Source organism: Sphaerodactylus townsendi, linkage group LG02, assembly GCF_021028975.2.
Source record: "Sphaerodactylus townsendi isolate TG3544 linkage group LG02, MPM_Stown_v2.3, whole genome shotgun sequence".
Lineage (NCBI taxonomy): Eukaryota > Metazoa > Chordata > Lepidosauria > Squamata > Sphaerodactylidae > Sphaerodactylus > Sphaerodactylus townsendi.
The window spans coordinates 85182920-85199045 of record NC_059426.1 but is presented as its reverse complement, the minus strand read 5'-3'; the positions used below and the strand labels follow the sequence as shown (position 1 = coordinate 85199045).

The following is a 16126-nucleotide window of genomic DNA, read 5'->3' as shown; positions in this document are numbered from 1 at the left end:
TTTTACCATACGGAATCCAGGGAGATAGACATGCCGAAAATTTCAAGAACAATTCTCACCAAAACAAAAACCAGTTGCTAGTTTTAAATCTTTAGCATTTTATTTTTATGTAATGACTTTTATCTGAATGCTCTGAGTATGTGAACAGAAAAAGAGATGAAAGGATGTATTTATTAAAAGACATAATGGTAAAACAGACTATGGAAAACAGGGAACACATATGGGCTTTCACTGACACCATGACAGATTGAGCCTGTTCGCAGCCGTCTTGGTGCAGGCAAGCATGGCCTTATACACTAAACTAACAGCTGCCTTCAGTGCACAGATAAGCTACCATGGCACATAGAAGGAGGTTGACATAATGCTGAATAATTAATTCTCCCATTTTAAATTTCTTTCCAAGCTTTTGTAGCATGTTTTGAACTATTCCAGACTGGGCTCTCTTAATTTTTGCCATTTTCATTACTAGTTCTTGAACTGTACATTATGTTTCAGGGTCAGCCGTGCTTTAGCCGAAGTGCAACCAACTGCTTTGGAACAACTCCTGTTTAAACACTGACTGGCCTGCTCTCTGTCCTTATCGCCTTACACGCTGCTCCTGGGACTTCTATACAGCAGAGGCATTCTGCCTGACAGTGACGACAGCATAGATTTTAATATGGCAGAGCTAACACTGCAAGACATACAGTGGCTCCAGTACATTTGTACTGGAATGTATCAAAATAGCCCTGATTTGTGTATGCCTACCAGTGCAGGCATGGATTTAAGTTTTCCATTAGTCCATACTTCTGAAAGAATCACAGAATCTTAGACACAATAGCAGAAGGAATAAGAGATCACATTGTCACAGACATTGCTTTATAAATAACTGAGCAATACCTGCTACCTCCTTGCTCCGTTGAGAGGCTTCAGAAGCCAGAGCATATGATATGGTAATGATACGTTCTTGTTCTTGCAACTGTGAATCTAAATTAGTTGAACTTTGTTTGTCCTCTGAAACTGGAAGCTGTAGGTTGTGCATGCTAGGAGGAAAATAGGGAAAAACATTAACCTTAATTAAGTGCATCCCATATATGCAGCATACACATACACTCGACATCCATAATCCAAAATGGACGTGTCTTCAATATCTCATAGTGGTTACAATCCATAGGATTCAGTGGCACATAGTGGGTTAGAACCAAAGAACCATACACGGAATAATAAAAAAATATGCTAGAATTGTTCCATAAATGCTTATTCTTGCACTGGAAATTCACTCTGTGCTATAGTAATATTGCAGTTAATAGTTTCAGCCTGTGCAAGTGATTCTGCAAACCGTTGCATAATCTTGGGTGCTGTGTGGTTTCCGGGCTGTATGGCCGTGTTCTAGCAGCATTCTCTCCTGACGTTTCGCCTGCATCTGTTGTGGCTGTAGCATCTCTCTAGAGTGATCTCGATGTTGGGGAAAGCAAAGTGGAGTATATATCTGTTGGAGTGTCCAGGGTGGGTGGGGAAACCTTGCCTGTGAGTAACAAAGGCGGCAACCAGGTCAATAGTTGAGGGCATCTGAATAGAAGTATGAGTAACAATGAAGACTATAGCCTGGGAGTAACTTTCTGTAGATAGCAAGGTCACTGGTGGGAGCATCTGAATAGAAGTATCTTGGCCTTTGTTTCTTTTGTCTATGGTCATCCTGTAAGTTTGTGTGGAGCTGGTTTGACACAGGCTTGACCCTAGTGTTTTTCAACACTGGCAGCCAAAGTTCTGTTCATTTTTCATAGTTTTCTTCCTTTCCTGGTAAAATTGTCCGTAGCTGTGCTTATGGATTTCAATTGCTTCTCTGTGTAGTCCTGACGTAGTGGCTTTCCTGGGGAGTGGTCCAGAATTTCTGTTTTTTCAAATAATATTCTATGTCCAGGTGGGTTTATCATGTGTTCTGCTATTGCTGATTTTTCTGGCTGAAATAGTCTGCAGTGCCTTTCGTGTTCTTTGATACGTGTCTGTGCACTGCGTTTGGTGGTTCCTATGTAGACTTGTCCACAGCTGCATGGTATGCGATAGACTCCTGCAGTAGCTAAAGGATCCCTCTTATCCTTTGCTGAACGTAGCATCTGTTGAATTTTCTTAGTGGGTCTGTAGATGGTTTGTAGGTTGTGCTTCTTCATCAGTTTTCCTATGCGATCAGTGGTTCCCTTGATGTATGGTAAGAACACCTTCCCTCTAGATGGCTCTTTATCTTTGTTCATGTGGCTTGTTCTTGGTCTTGCAGCCCTTCTGATTTCTGTATTAGAGTAACCATTAGCCTGTAGAGCCCTGTTTAGGTGATTCAATTCATCTTGTAGGAGGTGAGGTTCACAGATTCTGTTTGCACGATGTACCAAAGTTTGTAATGCTGCTAGAACACGGCCATACAGCCCGGAAACCACACAGCACCCAAGTGATTCCGGCCGTGAAAGCCTTCGACAATACGTTGCATAATCTCTTATGCAAACTAAAGTACAAACATTCTATACAAAACATGTAACTGGTTTTAGTGATCTGCTCATAAATTTAGTATGTTGTATATAAAATTATACTTCTGTGTTATGATACAGGAGTGCTGGCTTCTTTCCATTTTAGATGTTACAAACAAATAGGATTTACACACTATAGAAATCTGACCTTGATTTAGTAAGAATATTCTTTATTTTCTCTGCCTTACGGTGCCTTGCTGCTAATTCTTCAGGAGTGAGAGGTTCTTCAGGCTCTAGCTCAATATAACGCTCTGGAATTGCAACCTTTTCAGGTTTTGATAACTAAGGGTGAGGGGAAGAGAGATAGTTTTAAATTGGTCATGCTGTCTAGATATAAAAAATTACAATCAACTGAAATCTGTAACACAAAATCCATAGAAAAATGGACAAAACAGACACTTTAATATTTCTATTACCCCATTCTACCAGTTTGGTGAGATATAACATAATAAACTTTTATGGTTAATTCTAAATGGTTTCCTAAAATTTTCTCACATTTTTTTAAAAACTAAAAAAAAGTAGAATTGCTGTGGCAATACTTAGAAATCACATTAGAAACACAGAATTTTTAGAATGTAATACTTTATCTGATACTAATGGCTGTCACTGGTAGAATGAATTAGAATGAAACTGATTTAGAATGCGGCCAATCTGCTCAAGTAAATCATTTTTCTCTGCAACTGCACAGACAGGGTTCTTTTACTGTCTCTTCCCCTCCACCCCACAAACTTGCTAGCTTCTTAAGGACTACATATGTTGTGCTGCTCTGTGTTTAAGTGGTCTTCTTTTTGGGTGTTAAAGAAAGGAATCTGGGATGAGATTAAGGCTTAGTGACCTGGGAGATGCTTTGATGTGTTTTGAAATACAGAGTGCTTGGAACAATGGAAACATTAACAGGCCTTCTCCTCCTGCTGAGTAGTCATGAGGAATTACTTTCCATCCCATGTAATTAAGTCCATATGACCTGGATGTCCTACTGATTTCCTACTGAAATGTCAGATATGCTTCTTTTAACCACCAGGTGGCTCTACAGCATTCCAAAATATATGCCACAACATTTCAGAAATATACTTTAAAGTCAAAGCTTGACATTTGACTTTACATATACTTTAAAGACAAGCTTGACAAAGCTTGACAACTTGACATTTTCTCACATATCCTAGAGTGTATGAGGTGAGGTCTCTTTTTTGGATAATGAAGTGATTCAATTTAAACAATGGAGGGCTGGATAGAGAGTTTAAGCCCCTATGCTCCTCCATCCTTTTTGTATGTAGTTTATTGCAAACCACAATGCACGGCCATGTCTGAAGTGGCAAATTGTGATTCACACCACTTCTTCAAACCATGGTTCTCAGAACAGGTTTGGAGAAAAAGGTGCAAACTACAGTTTGCCCATTTCCTTTGGTGGAAGTAGCTGCTTTAGAAGGTGGAGTCTATGGCATTATATCCTTCTGAGGTCCCTCCTCTCCTCAACCCCCCACCCCACCCTTGAAGATGCCACCCTACAAATCTCCAGGAATTTACAATTCTGGAATTGGCAATCCTATCTCCTACCCCCTAATAGTCAACCTATGTTTATCTGCCACTCTATCTTAAACTTGCCCCCTCAATCCCCAGCAGCCCCTATCTTTAAAAAACTAGTCTTTCTCCACAGTGAAGAACAAAGCAACTTATATTATTCTCCTCTCTTTTTTATCTACACATTAACCCTATGAGGTAGGTTAGGGTGAGTACGTGACTGTCCATAATTGCTCAGTGGGCTTTCATAACAAGATGGTAATCTGAACCTGGGTCTCACAGGTCTTGCTCAGAAGCTCTAATGGCTACGCCATATTGGCTTTCATAGAGGGGCTGCTGTTGAACAGTAGCAAGCAGCCACGCCTAGTTGAGTCATGCAACTTGGACAGTATCAGTCATCCAGAGATTGCTTCCAGGCCAATGGTTGCCAACATCCAGGTGGGACCTGGAGAGCTCCCTGAATTACAACTGGACTCTAGACAACAGAGACCTGCCCACCTTAGAAAATTGTGGCGTTGGAGGGTGGACTACATGACATTATACCCTGCTGAGGCCTCTTCCCTCCCCAAACTCTAGCCTTCCTCAGATTTCACCACAAAATCTCTAGGAATTTCCCAACCTGGATCTGGCAACCCTAGCCAGGGTCGGCCCCAATGGACCCCTCCTCAAAGGCCAAAGTAGGCCTGGAAAGGGCTCTGCCCACTCTCCCTTTCTTTTACTGACAGAAATGGAAGCCTGGAATCTGTGGTGGTCTAGCAACAGTAACTGAGGGAATCCATTGCTTAAAGTTAAAGGCACTCCATTTATCATTGCCAGTTTTTTAAAAACAACCCAATGTATTTTTTTTTAAGATTTCAGATTGTTTTTGTAATCCTGGGGTCCTTTTCAAATTCGTAGAAAGATCTGTCTCTCCTGTTTGCAGCTCCAGTTACTGGATTTAAGTATCTAAAGATTTGTCGAATTTGCTATCAGAATATAAGATGACCATCTCTCTTACCTCTTTGCTAATATCTAAGCTGTAATGTTGAGGTTCTAGGTCATCTTCTGTCACTGATACGGGATCAACTTTTAACCAGTTATTTTCCTCTTTTTCTTCTGGGTGTACTGCCCTTTCCAGTAGTTGCAAGTCAAATTCTTGCTCCCGCTTCCACTAATGATAAACAGGAAACAATTAAAGCTTGTCCACTCTGCTCAATATAATTTGCACAAATGTTAACTATTATTTCCTCAAATACTGGCTTGATGAAATGGGAAACTAGAACTTACCAGCATATTTCCTTCTGGACGTTCACTTGATGGCTGCCCCTTGATGGGGTACTCATTCTCCCCAGCCAGCAGAGAGTAATTTAATCTCAGCAAAAAGGCTCCAAACATATTTATTTATTTATTTATTTATAATGGGATTTATAAGCCGCCTCACCCCCGAAGGGCTCGAGGCGGCTCACAGAATGGCTGCACATTCAATAACAATCAATAAAACCTATCAAGTACAAGAGTGCAGCTTAATTCATTAAAACATAAAACTTTAAAACTTAAAAGCGATTTCAATTACATACTGGTTAAAATATCAGAGCGCCCGGACTAGAGGCCAATGGAGGGAGGGGATAGGTCGGCCCAAGATGGAAACCAGGGCCCGGCCAGATGGAAACGGCAGCTTCAGTGGGGGGTGGTAGAACCGCGGCCAGCCCCCCCAAAGGCCTGGTGGAATAGCTCGGTCTTGCAGGCCCTGCGGAACTCACCAAGGTCCCGCAGGGCCCGGACAGCTAAAGGTAGAGCATTCCACCAGGCAGGGGCCAGGGCCGTAAAGGTCCTGGCCCGGGTCAAGGCCAGCCGCACCATTGCAGGGCCAGGGATCTCCAGCAGCTCTGCCGCTGCCGAACGCAGCAGCCTGCGTGGGACATAAGGGGTGATGCGGTCCCGTAGGTACGTGGGCCCCATGCCACGTAAGGCCTTAAAGGTCAATACCAACACCTTGAAAACGATCCGGAACTCCACTGGAAGCCACTGCAGGCAGCGCAGTACAGGGGTGATGTGATCTGAGTAACCACTATCTGTCAACAGCTAGGCTGCCGCATTCGTGACCAGCTTCAGCTTCCGGATCAGTCGCGAAGGGAAGGCCCGCTCAGAGAGCGAAGTTACAGTAATCCAACTCTCACAGACCGTCGCTGATGGATCGCCAGTGGCCAGGGTCGGACTGGGAGAGATAGGGAGCCAGCCGCCGAGCCTGGCGTGAGGTGAAAAAACGCAACTCCGGGTAACATGGGCCACCTGGCTCCTCCATCGATAGTGAAGCATGTCCAGGCGGACCCCAGGCTGCAGGCCAAAGCATACTGGGGCCAACTCAAGCCTCCAAGACTGGCGGCCGAAATTCCCCTGGTCTCTCCCCCCCGGCCCAGCCAAAGGGACCTCCGTCTTACGTTGGATTAAAAGTTTTAACCTGCTCTGCACCTCCCAACCAACCAGCAACCCGACTCCAAACAGTTGCTGTAGAGCTACAGGGGCAGAGGCCGCCCCTCCATCAACAGAATGAGCTGGGTGTCATCCTGCGCTGTGGTGACAGACCAGCCCAAAACTCCGCACTCAGCTGAGCTTGAGGGGTCGCATGTAGATGTTAAATAAGAGCCGGGAGACCGCAAGGTTCCCTGGGGACTCCCACAACCGTGGGGTCCTATGAGACCTCATCCCCGCACCAAACCTGCTGACCCCAACCCTGGAGAAACGAGGCAATCCACTGAAGGACAGTGCGCCACGTACTCCCAGAGGTGTGCCAAGTATGGTGGATCAAAAGGTCGTGATCGACCATATCAAACAGCTGCTGTAAAGATCTAATAGAATCAGCAGCGCCGATCCGCCTCGGTCTAGCTGCATGCGGAGTATATCTGTGATGGCGACGAGGACGGTCTCCGTCCCATGTCCAGCACGGAAGCCGGACTGGAAGGGATCAAGCGCCGATGTGTCCTCCAGGAAACCCTGAAGCTGCTCCAACACCACTCTCTCAATTACCTTCCCCAGAAACGAAAGATTCGAAACGGGGCGGTATAGGGGTTAGGGACTCACCTTTCATGTCAGGAACCATATATACATTTCAAATCTAGCAATCTTGATGATAAAATGAATCCCTAAATCTTCTGTGAAAACACTTAAATTTTGCAAGGACAACTAAATTCCACTACACTGTCAATAGATACCATTCTATGAACAAATCTGATTTGTACAGCTCCACCCCCTGAAAAAATGGATGAGATGGACAGCTATCCAACAAGCATTTACAAGAAATATTAAATATATTCAGATTTTCAGTCTTCTGTGATCTTTGATGGAGTGCTTCAGGAATACTATATGGCAGGAGACCTCAATATGATGCATGTGGGTGCCATGGCGCCCACTAGCACCTTTTCTAGTGCCCTTCAAGTGTTGTTTTTTTTTAGGAAGTAGATGGGTCCAGGTAGGGCTTTTGTGCAGCAAGGGTTTTAATTGACTGACCACATTTTTTAAACTGTTGCTTTGGCAGCAGCTGCCCCCATAGGACAAAGATCTGCACTGTGTTACTGAAGTTAAGCTGTGGCAATCATCTTGTGATTGGCTCTGTCTCTGCAGCAGCCATTTTGTTGCTGTGCCCACCATGCAGTGTCAGAATTTCAAATATGCCTGCAGGCTCAAAACAGTTGGGGACCCTTGCTATATGCATTCTACTGAAGTAGGATAACTTTTTGTGGTATTTAAGGATGGAAACATGTATTTTTTATTATGCCATACATAGAAAGAACTCTGCTGTTCATACGTATGAGTCTTGATTTAAATACGCAAAGAAACCAATTCCATAAACCAACATGCAAAAATGTTGAGGAGAAGAGGAAAGACAGCTGAAGCACTGCCAGTCTCACCTACATAAGAACCAACCCATCTAGCTACTAGTATAAACTTTCCAAGAGATATTGTGCAATCTCCTTCCATTTTAAAGACTGTTGACTGCTTAAATATCTATTAGGGATGGTACAAATCTATGGGCTCCAGAGCCTTTAAAGGGCAGAATCAGATGGGGATTCCGGTTGCATATTAGCATTCACAGTACAAGTGGATCTGCACCTCTGGGTATGGTATTGTTAGAAGTCATGCTTCACAATACAGAAAATCTTTCTATCCTGTAGAGACTTTTCTTCCCCCCCCCTTTTTTTTTGCTGTCACAGCTGATGGTGACCCCCATAGGGTTTCCAAGGCAAAAGACGTTTGGAGGTAGTTTACTATTGTCTGCCTTGGGGTCATGACCCTCGTATTCCTTAGAGGTCACCCATCCAACTACTAGCCAGGGTCAGTGCTGAAAATGTCTGACTGGCCCAAGGTCACACAGCAAACCTCCATGGCATGAGTGGGAATTTGAACTTGGGTTTCCCCGGTCCTAGTTCAACAGCTTAACCACTATCGCACGCTGGCTCTCCAAGATTATTCTACTCCTGTTAATCTTACAAATCAGATGGAAAAGTCAAGGAATGTAATACAGTACATTTTAACTCAAAGAGGAAAAATCTGATTTGTTTGCCTTTTACTCAAAAGACACAACAAATATACTCCTGACAGAAAAGTGACTTGCTCTGCTGTTTTCTACATCGTGGTTCTCATATAGTAGTAAGACCTCTGGAAACCTTCCTGCCATACCTCCACATTAAATTGTTCATGATTTAAAAAAAAAAGAAAATATTTTTCTTGCTTTTTTAACAGTATGTCTTGAGGGCAGTGTAACTAATTGCTGGCTTAAGAGGATGAGTATCCCATATAGGATCACCATCTAGGGAAAATAATCCATTGTTACTCTATAAAACTCCTAACGTTCTGAGCAATGTTTTCTGGAAAGATCTTTTAAACAAAATATTTAGTTTGTAAATGTGATCCAAAAATGTCATGGTCTAGAAAAGTGTCCATTAAAATCTACATACTATACTCATCATGTTATGCAATGTCCCTAATTTTTAACAAGCACTATATATGTATCTTTAAGACATTTATATGTTAAAGAACAGCTGAGACCTGTGAGCGTGAAATATTCTCATCAATCAACTTTTTAGGAAGTGCTGAATGATTGTTGCTATTCTTATTTACTTCATTTATACCCTATCTTTCTCCCCAATGGGGACCAGAAATGTCTTTCAGTATTTCCCCCTCCTCCGTTCCAGTTTTACAACCACCTTATTGGGTACGTTAGGCTTTAAGAAAATGTGATTGGCCCAAGGTTACCCAGCAAGGAAGGATCTAACTCCCAGATCCTAGCCCAGCACTTCAACCACTACTCCACAGTGGTTTTCCATTCAGAAGAACATCGTTAGTTAAAATGAAATCCAAATATTTACCTCAAGAACACCTGAAAAATGTTTTAAATGTTAAAAATTATCTTCAATATAATAGCAATTTTATATATTGTGAAACCATCCCAAAACTAAGATAAGAGACAAGACTTGGATAGAACACTAACTGATTTGGAATGTAAATCTGAAAGTAATACATGTATTTCTGTTGCTGCTAAAGATGCAATTTAAACATAAACATTCATAGGTCACATTCCAGAACACCATGTAATGACACTGCTTTCTGGATCGTATCCTGTATAAACAGAGATAGAGCATATATGCTCTCTCACACAATAGCATGGACATTTTATAAAGTTACAATATGAAAATCAATGCTTTGAGGCCCTGAAATGTTGCTATTATTTGTAGCACTGAAACAGAAAAGACTAACTGGTTTGCTTTCCCCCATCTGTATTAATGGCATGAAAATCTACTGTCAAACAAGTAACCTTAGAAACAAATGTACATTATTACATTATATTTACAATTATAAAGTAGAAGACTTTCAACCTTTTGGCTCAACGTACTACTTAAAAAATTCTATTCATGCACAAGCTCTTGATTTTCACTCACAATATACAAAATATTTGTATTTTCTCAAATATGAAAATGTTGGTTATTTTAAAGGCAATAGTTAAAATTGGAAGGCTTTTTGGGGGAAATTTTCAAGCTGAAAGTGCTCTCTTTTTACATAATTGAAATGCACCATGATCAGACACTTACTCAATATTCAAACCAGGCCTGATTGCCAGAACATAAACCAAACAGACACAATATTAATTCTAAATTAATTTGATAGTGTAAGAAAGTCATGAAATCAATATTAGGAATCATGTTTATTGGCTTTGATATGTAGTCTTTTGCATTAAAATTAAATGACAAATCCAGATATTCTGCTCGATATTTTAACGTCATACTACATTCAAAAATGGTTGTTTAAAAACATCAGTGCATTGTATTAAAAGTAGATTTACACATACAATGTAGCAATGTTAAAATTGTGTACACTAATTACATATTTCACTGTCTACCATTTTACCTGCTAATTTATCATAGTGTTGTCAATTGTGCTATCAAACGTCACTGAACATTTTGTGCACTGGAACCTTTAGATGCTTGAGGAAGAAACTCTCAGGAAACATTTTTTTCAGGGCCATACTGTGCCATTTTTAATCTTTTACAGTAAGAAAACAGACCAATATGGCACACAAATATGTAAAATTATTTGCTTAAATGATTTAAAAGTATGAAATGTTCACATAATAAATATGTATGTAAAAGTCATATGACCTTTAAAAATCAGGTTTAAATTCTGCTTCTCAAAAACATGACTATGACTAAGATATTTTGGCAAAAGATTAATCTTGATATGCCAGAGTCCCTTAAGAGTCTAACTATATTTAGTAATGTAATGAAATGTAGCTGAATTGCAAATTAGTGCTACCAAACAATTGTTTGAAACTGTGAAATAAAAAGGTTGAAGTGCAAAAAAGCAAACATACCAGAAAAAAAAATCACTTACCCAGTAGAAGGTTAACACAAAACTACTAAAATGCAATTAAGCCTGGCAGAAACTGAGTAGTTTAGTTAATTATTGTTTTAAATAATTAGAAAATTTAAAAACAAATAAAGAAGCCATTATGTATGATGAGTAAAAATTCTAAAAGCAAGAGACCTTGTGCAATGAATTAAGCAGGTGATGAACATTATATAATTCTAGTGTGCCAAAAGGATAAAAAACAAACAATAATGTTTTAGTGCTTGTGTAAATCTTTCAGAATTATAATATAACAATCTTAAACACTCTTAGGATACCTTGAAGATTAATGTATTTATAGCGGCATAAACCTCTCTTGGCCACAGTCCCCTTTATTGATTGCATGAAATGTTACCTGGGTGGGCAGTAAAATACCCTGTGACATACACAATGCTCTCTCTTGCATAGCTTGACTTTTTGGCTCACCTTGCAATAAATAAACAAAAACATTATCTGTACTCAAGGCATAATATGAGTGCGTGCATGCGTGTGTGTATGTATATATACATGTATATGTATATATGTGTGTGTGTGTATATACATATACATACACACATCCCTACTAACTTAGGTAATCATTTCATACATCTGAGGAAGTGACAGCTTTGCCCCTCAACATTTTATGCTGGTAGTCCCTTTCTCTCTCTGCACTACAACAGGCAAACAGGGCTTCCCCACTCTGGAATTTTTCTCATTACAACCACCAAATATAGCACACACATGTGGCTATTTTCAGAGGTGATACATCAACTGTTCTTTCCATTTTCCATGCCTATAATTGAACTTTAAAACTGACATGCTTCTTCAGTTTTAAAGTGGCCTTAAAGTGGTTTTATGCTTTCTGACTTGCATTGCCAGTATTCATAAGGGACAAAATACAAATGAAGCAACATTTTGAGTGTCGCTTGTGAAAATACACAATGAGTGATCAAGTTCTACATTTCAACAGGCCTTAAATACTCTTAACTATATAATGGATTGAAGTCAATGAGCAGAAGTAAATCCCATTGAAATCAGCTGAGATTATTTTCATATAACCATTCTTAGGATAGCAAGCTAATACCTGATCCTGCACAAACTGGCTACAATCAAAAGAAGAGATAGAGCACATAAGAAAAACAGCATTTGCAGTGTGAGATTTGCTCAAATCTTCTGTCTCAGATACTGACCACTGCTAAAAAGGTAAAATGCCCTTCTTTAAAACAAAATAAACTTTTTTTAACTTTGACAACAAAAACTGCAGTGTCAAGTGAAGTTGTCTGCTCTCTATGTGCACATCACTTCTTTGGAGCATGGCTACCACTTGGAAGAAAATCCCACATTTAAAAAGGGATATACTTCTGCATGCCAATGGAGGACGGGGGGTGATTTATAGTTACTCAGAACCAATCACCAGAGCATTGGGTTTAAATTAATTCAATATTTAGCCATTGAAATAATTTATTTCTCACTAAGAATGCAGAGCCTTGCTAGAATATTCTACACACTTTAACATGATTTATAATAAAGGGGCCCTACCAGCTGTACAAACATTAGCTTATTATATAAAATTTGTCAAGTTCTATTTTTTGAAAAAATCCTTATTTGATAGAATCATAGGTATTTATTAAACTTGCAATATATATATAGAAAAAATGCATTAAGAAGATTCTTAGGGGCTCATTCTTTCATGGTGTGATCATGATAACTTATTGTTTTCATAGCATCATTGGAATCAATTGGAAAAAAGCCAAGACCAACCCAATATGCATCTCTGAATTCATTCCAAGATTTTTTTCTCTTCTTGCTCCACTTTTCTTCTGCCAAATTATTTCTGCACCTGCTACATTAAGCTGCAACTATTTTTTTAGTAAAAAGCTATTTTCTGTTATTCACACTGCCATACTACACTGTAACTATTATATAATACAAGTATCATGCACACTCAAATAAAAGTGCTTACTAGAGAAGCTACAGATCATATTTTAGTCTAGTCCTTTTAAGGCATATCTAACATACTGAGCCTATGTCTGCAGAAACAGGCCGGATGAATGGTCGTGGTGAGACAGACTGTCTTTCTCCTTGACTAAGAGTTCTTTTGCGTTCACGAACTAATGCCTTCTGGTGTCGCTTCATTCTTTCTAGTTGTTCCTCAGCACTCATTTTGCCTCTTTGGTGGTCACCAGAGTATAAACGTTCCAAGGCACTCTTTGGTCTTTCCTATTAAAGTAACAAATAAAGCATATATGATAATTAATAGCTCTAAAGATGGTGAGTATGCATGCCATATTGAGCTTACTGGAGAGATATTTGGGGTAAAACTGTAAGTGACCAACACACACAAGAACTGCAAACTACAGTCCAAAGATACAAGTCCATCAAAGATTTCATTTTTTCATTCTCTTTTGTCAATGAAAACTGCTCCATATTGGCGCACAGTTTTCAATGCTACCGAAAGGAGGGAAAATGTCTGCAGGAATGGACTGTGGTCTCCTAATCTACAACAAATATGCTGTATATGATTAACAAGCACCTCATTTTCAAGAAGGAGGAATCCCAGCAGATATCTGGAGAACTAGAACTAATAATACTAATAAGTTTACTTGCAATGTAACATAAGCCCAAAATGAAAGACTCGTATTCAAAAGTCTGATTATTCTTTTTTTTCTGTGATCATTTTGAAAGTTTTCTCTTCTTTTCAAATTTAACCACTGGGGATGTTTTGAGGAGGAAAATGATTTGGGTCAAGATGTTTTTTAAACCCTTAGAACCTCAGCACTGGAGGAAAAAGGGGACCATCTAAAATCCCCTGCCCTTGGGAAGCAATTCAAGGGTTGTATTTTCCCAACAACAGGAGGAAAACATAAGGGAAGGAAATAGTTAGCATTTCTTTCTACACTGTTATCTTGAAAACATAGCTCCAGAGCCTGTATTTTGAAAAGGAAAAAAATACATCACTACTCATCATGGAACAATGAATGAATGAATGAACGAATGAACAAACAAACAAATAAATGTTCAAGAAGAATGGAAACAAATTTGCAAATGTACCTTGGAACCATCTCTTCGAAGTGTTGCATAAGATGAAGTTGTTGACTGATGCAGTCTGGAAGTTGAGCCAGATAATCCTTTACAAAGGGAGAAAAAGGTATTTCAAGAAAAAACGTAATTAGGAAAAGGGAAGTTCTAATCTAGGATTTGTGATCACTGTTTCATTAGACAGCACAGTAATAGGACTAAAGAATCTTTAATCACAAGCAAGTCATATACCCCAGCTGCCAAAAAGTCATTGTGATCTAAATACAATTTGAAGGATTTTGTCTCTTAGACATTTTGCCTGCATTTCTTTGCTCTTGTTCCAACCTGAATTTATTTTTCTTCTTGACATTCATATTAGCTTGAGATACATCTTTTTCACACATAAGAACCAAGTGTATCTAAAAGATTTGACTCTATCCTGATGTGTGAATATAGAACATCCATGTTAATTCAAAACTCAAAACAGGAACTCAATCTGGAATCAGAACTAGTTCAATGATTGCAGTGATGAAAAACACATATTATAAGGATCTGCAGTTACAGTGAGCATATTAAGAGAATTCTGCAAAGGTGGCTGATTAGTGGTCATTTTTTGCAGAACCGTATTGAGGAGAAATGGCTCCCAGGGGCAACACCTCCTCCTGGAAGGCCCTGGGGATGGCAGGAGTCGACCTGCAGAGAGGTGGGCCGTTTCGTCATGTGAGGGTGCCCAGCGCCCCCCACGGGACCGAAAGAGTGTGTCTGGAAACATGGGTGACTCCATGTCCCTATAGGTGGTATGCCTCTGTTTTTTGCTGCTCAGAATTGCAGGCAATTGCTACTATTACAACCAGGTTAAAGCCCTCCTTTCAAATAATCTGTGGCACTGCTCCAGGAGCACAACAATTTTGAGACAGTGATAGCTAAGAGAATTTCTGACAGCTTCACTATGAATGTACCATGGATTCCTACTTTTTCCCCCTCCAAGATTATGTTTCAAGACAGAACTAGATTCTGTCTCTTAAATGAAATTACCACAGCTTGGTTAGTCTTTGACACTGGAAGAGGAGTACAGGTCCCTACGAAAGTTAATGGTTGGCGAGAATTAAAGAATTATATATATTGGCCAAACTTACCACTCTGCAAAAAATCTAAGGTATAACACAATTAGATTTATATTAGAGAATGTTACTGAGATGAAATTTGTTAAGATTATTGAGTCATGTTATTAACATGAATAATTTTGTATTTTTTCTTAAACAATGAATACTGAAGTATGCTTTATATTAATCAGCTATTTAATTTAATGGATAGTTACGCAGATTTTTGTTGAATGTTAATACTCGTTAGTAACTGAAAAAGCAAAAAAGCAATTTATGAGAAACTGTTGGAAACAGAACTCTTGTTTCAAAATAGGACTAGACACACTAATGAAGAATGTTTGAGTATTTAATTTGAAACTAACATGACTTCTAAATCCTGTGTGTTTGTGTCCCCTTTGCTTTTTTTGTGTTTTTTAAAAAATAAAATATGAATGTCAAGAATGTGTGCTGGAGAGCAAGGAAAATTTGTCTTGGGAATACATACTGATTGGGTTTTGCTTAACATTTGGTGATAAGAAAACCTAGATGTGTTGTGGGGTTTTTATCTTCTCTTTCCTGAATTGTGGATTTTTCTGCTGGAAAGGGAGTACATCCACATGCAATCAAATTTCATTCATTAAAGGTGGGACTGAATAAGGCCCCTTCTTGCCCTGAGACTATGAAACTGATGTAGTCTCTGGAGGCAAATACAACAACACAACAAATAGATTATGTGCTATCTAAAGAAGTCATGAAACCTAAAGAAGCAATCTCTTTTACTTACCCCTGATAGGCAATGTTTGGTATCTACATTCAGTACCTAGAAAACCAGTGGAAGGCTGGCTCAGATCATTGCCTATTGTCGCCAATTCAGGTTCACTGACATATGAGCGGAGTTCTACCTACAGTGACAAACACTTCATTAAATAAAATTGAAAAAACAGACAGCAAAACTGTTCATAATTTTGCTAAAGATCTAACATGAAGCTATGGCTTATTTGAGCTGTGGTTAGTTAGTAAAACCACAAATCCACACGGGATCACTGAATGACAGCTTCAATGTTGCCACTCTTCCTCTCTATCCCAGCCTGCCTTGCAGTGGCCAACAAACAACAAAACCTCAGTTCACATACTAGCAGTCTCCAGCAACATGAAAAC

General features: G+C 39.6%; 1 protein-coding gene across 9 annotated transcripts in view; it reads right to left on the bottom strand.

The window, feature by feature from the left end:
- PLEKHA7 (pleckstrin homology domain containing A7) overlaps positions 1-16126 on the bottom strand; it is a 185199-nt gene that overhangs the window by 10441 nt on the left and 158632 nt on the right. For 8 of the 9 annotated variants that reach the window (XM_048485543.1, XM_048485544.1, XM_048485545.1 and 5 more), the window contains 6 exons: positions 15753-15870; positions 13920-13996; positions 12888-13088; positions 5011-5163; positions 2644-2777; positions 880-1022 (listed from right to left, as the gene is read on the bottom strand). In XM_048485543.1, coding sequence (XP_048341500.1) covers positions 880-1022; positions 2644-2777; positions 5011-5163; positions 12888-13088; positions 13920-13996; positions 15753-15870 — 826 coding nt within the window. Of the gene's footprint in view, positions 1-879; positions 1023-2643; positions 2778-5010; positions 5164-12831; positions 13089-13919; positions 13997-15752; positions 15871-16126 lie in introns of those variants that run through there. The other variant, XM_048485551.1, reaches the window with a different exon arrangement.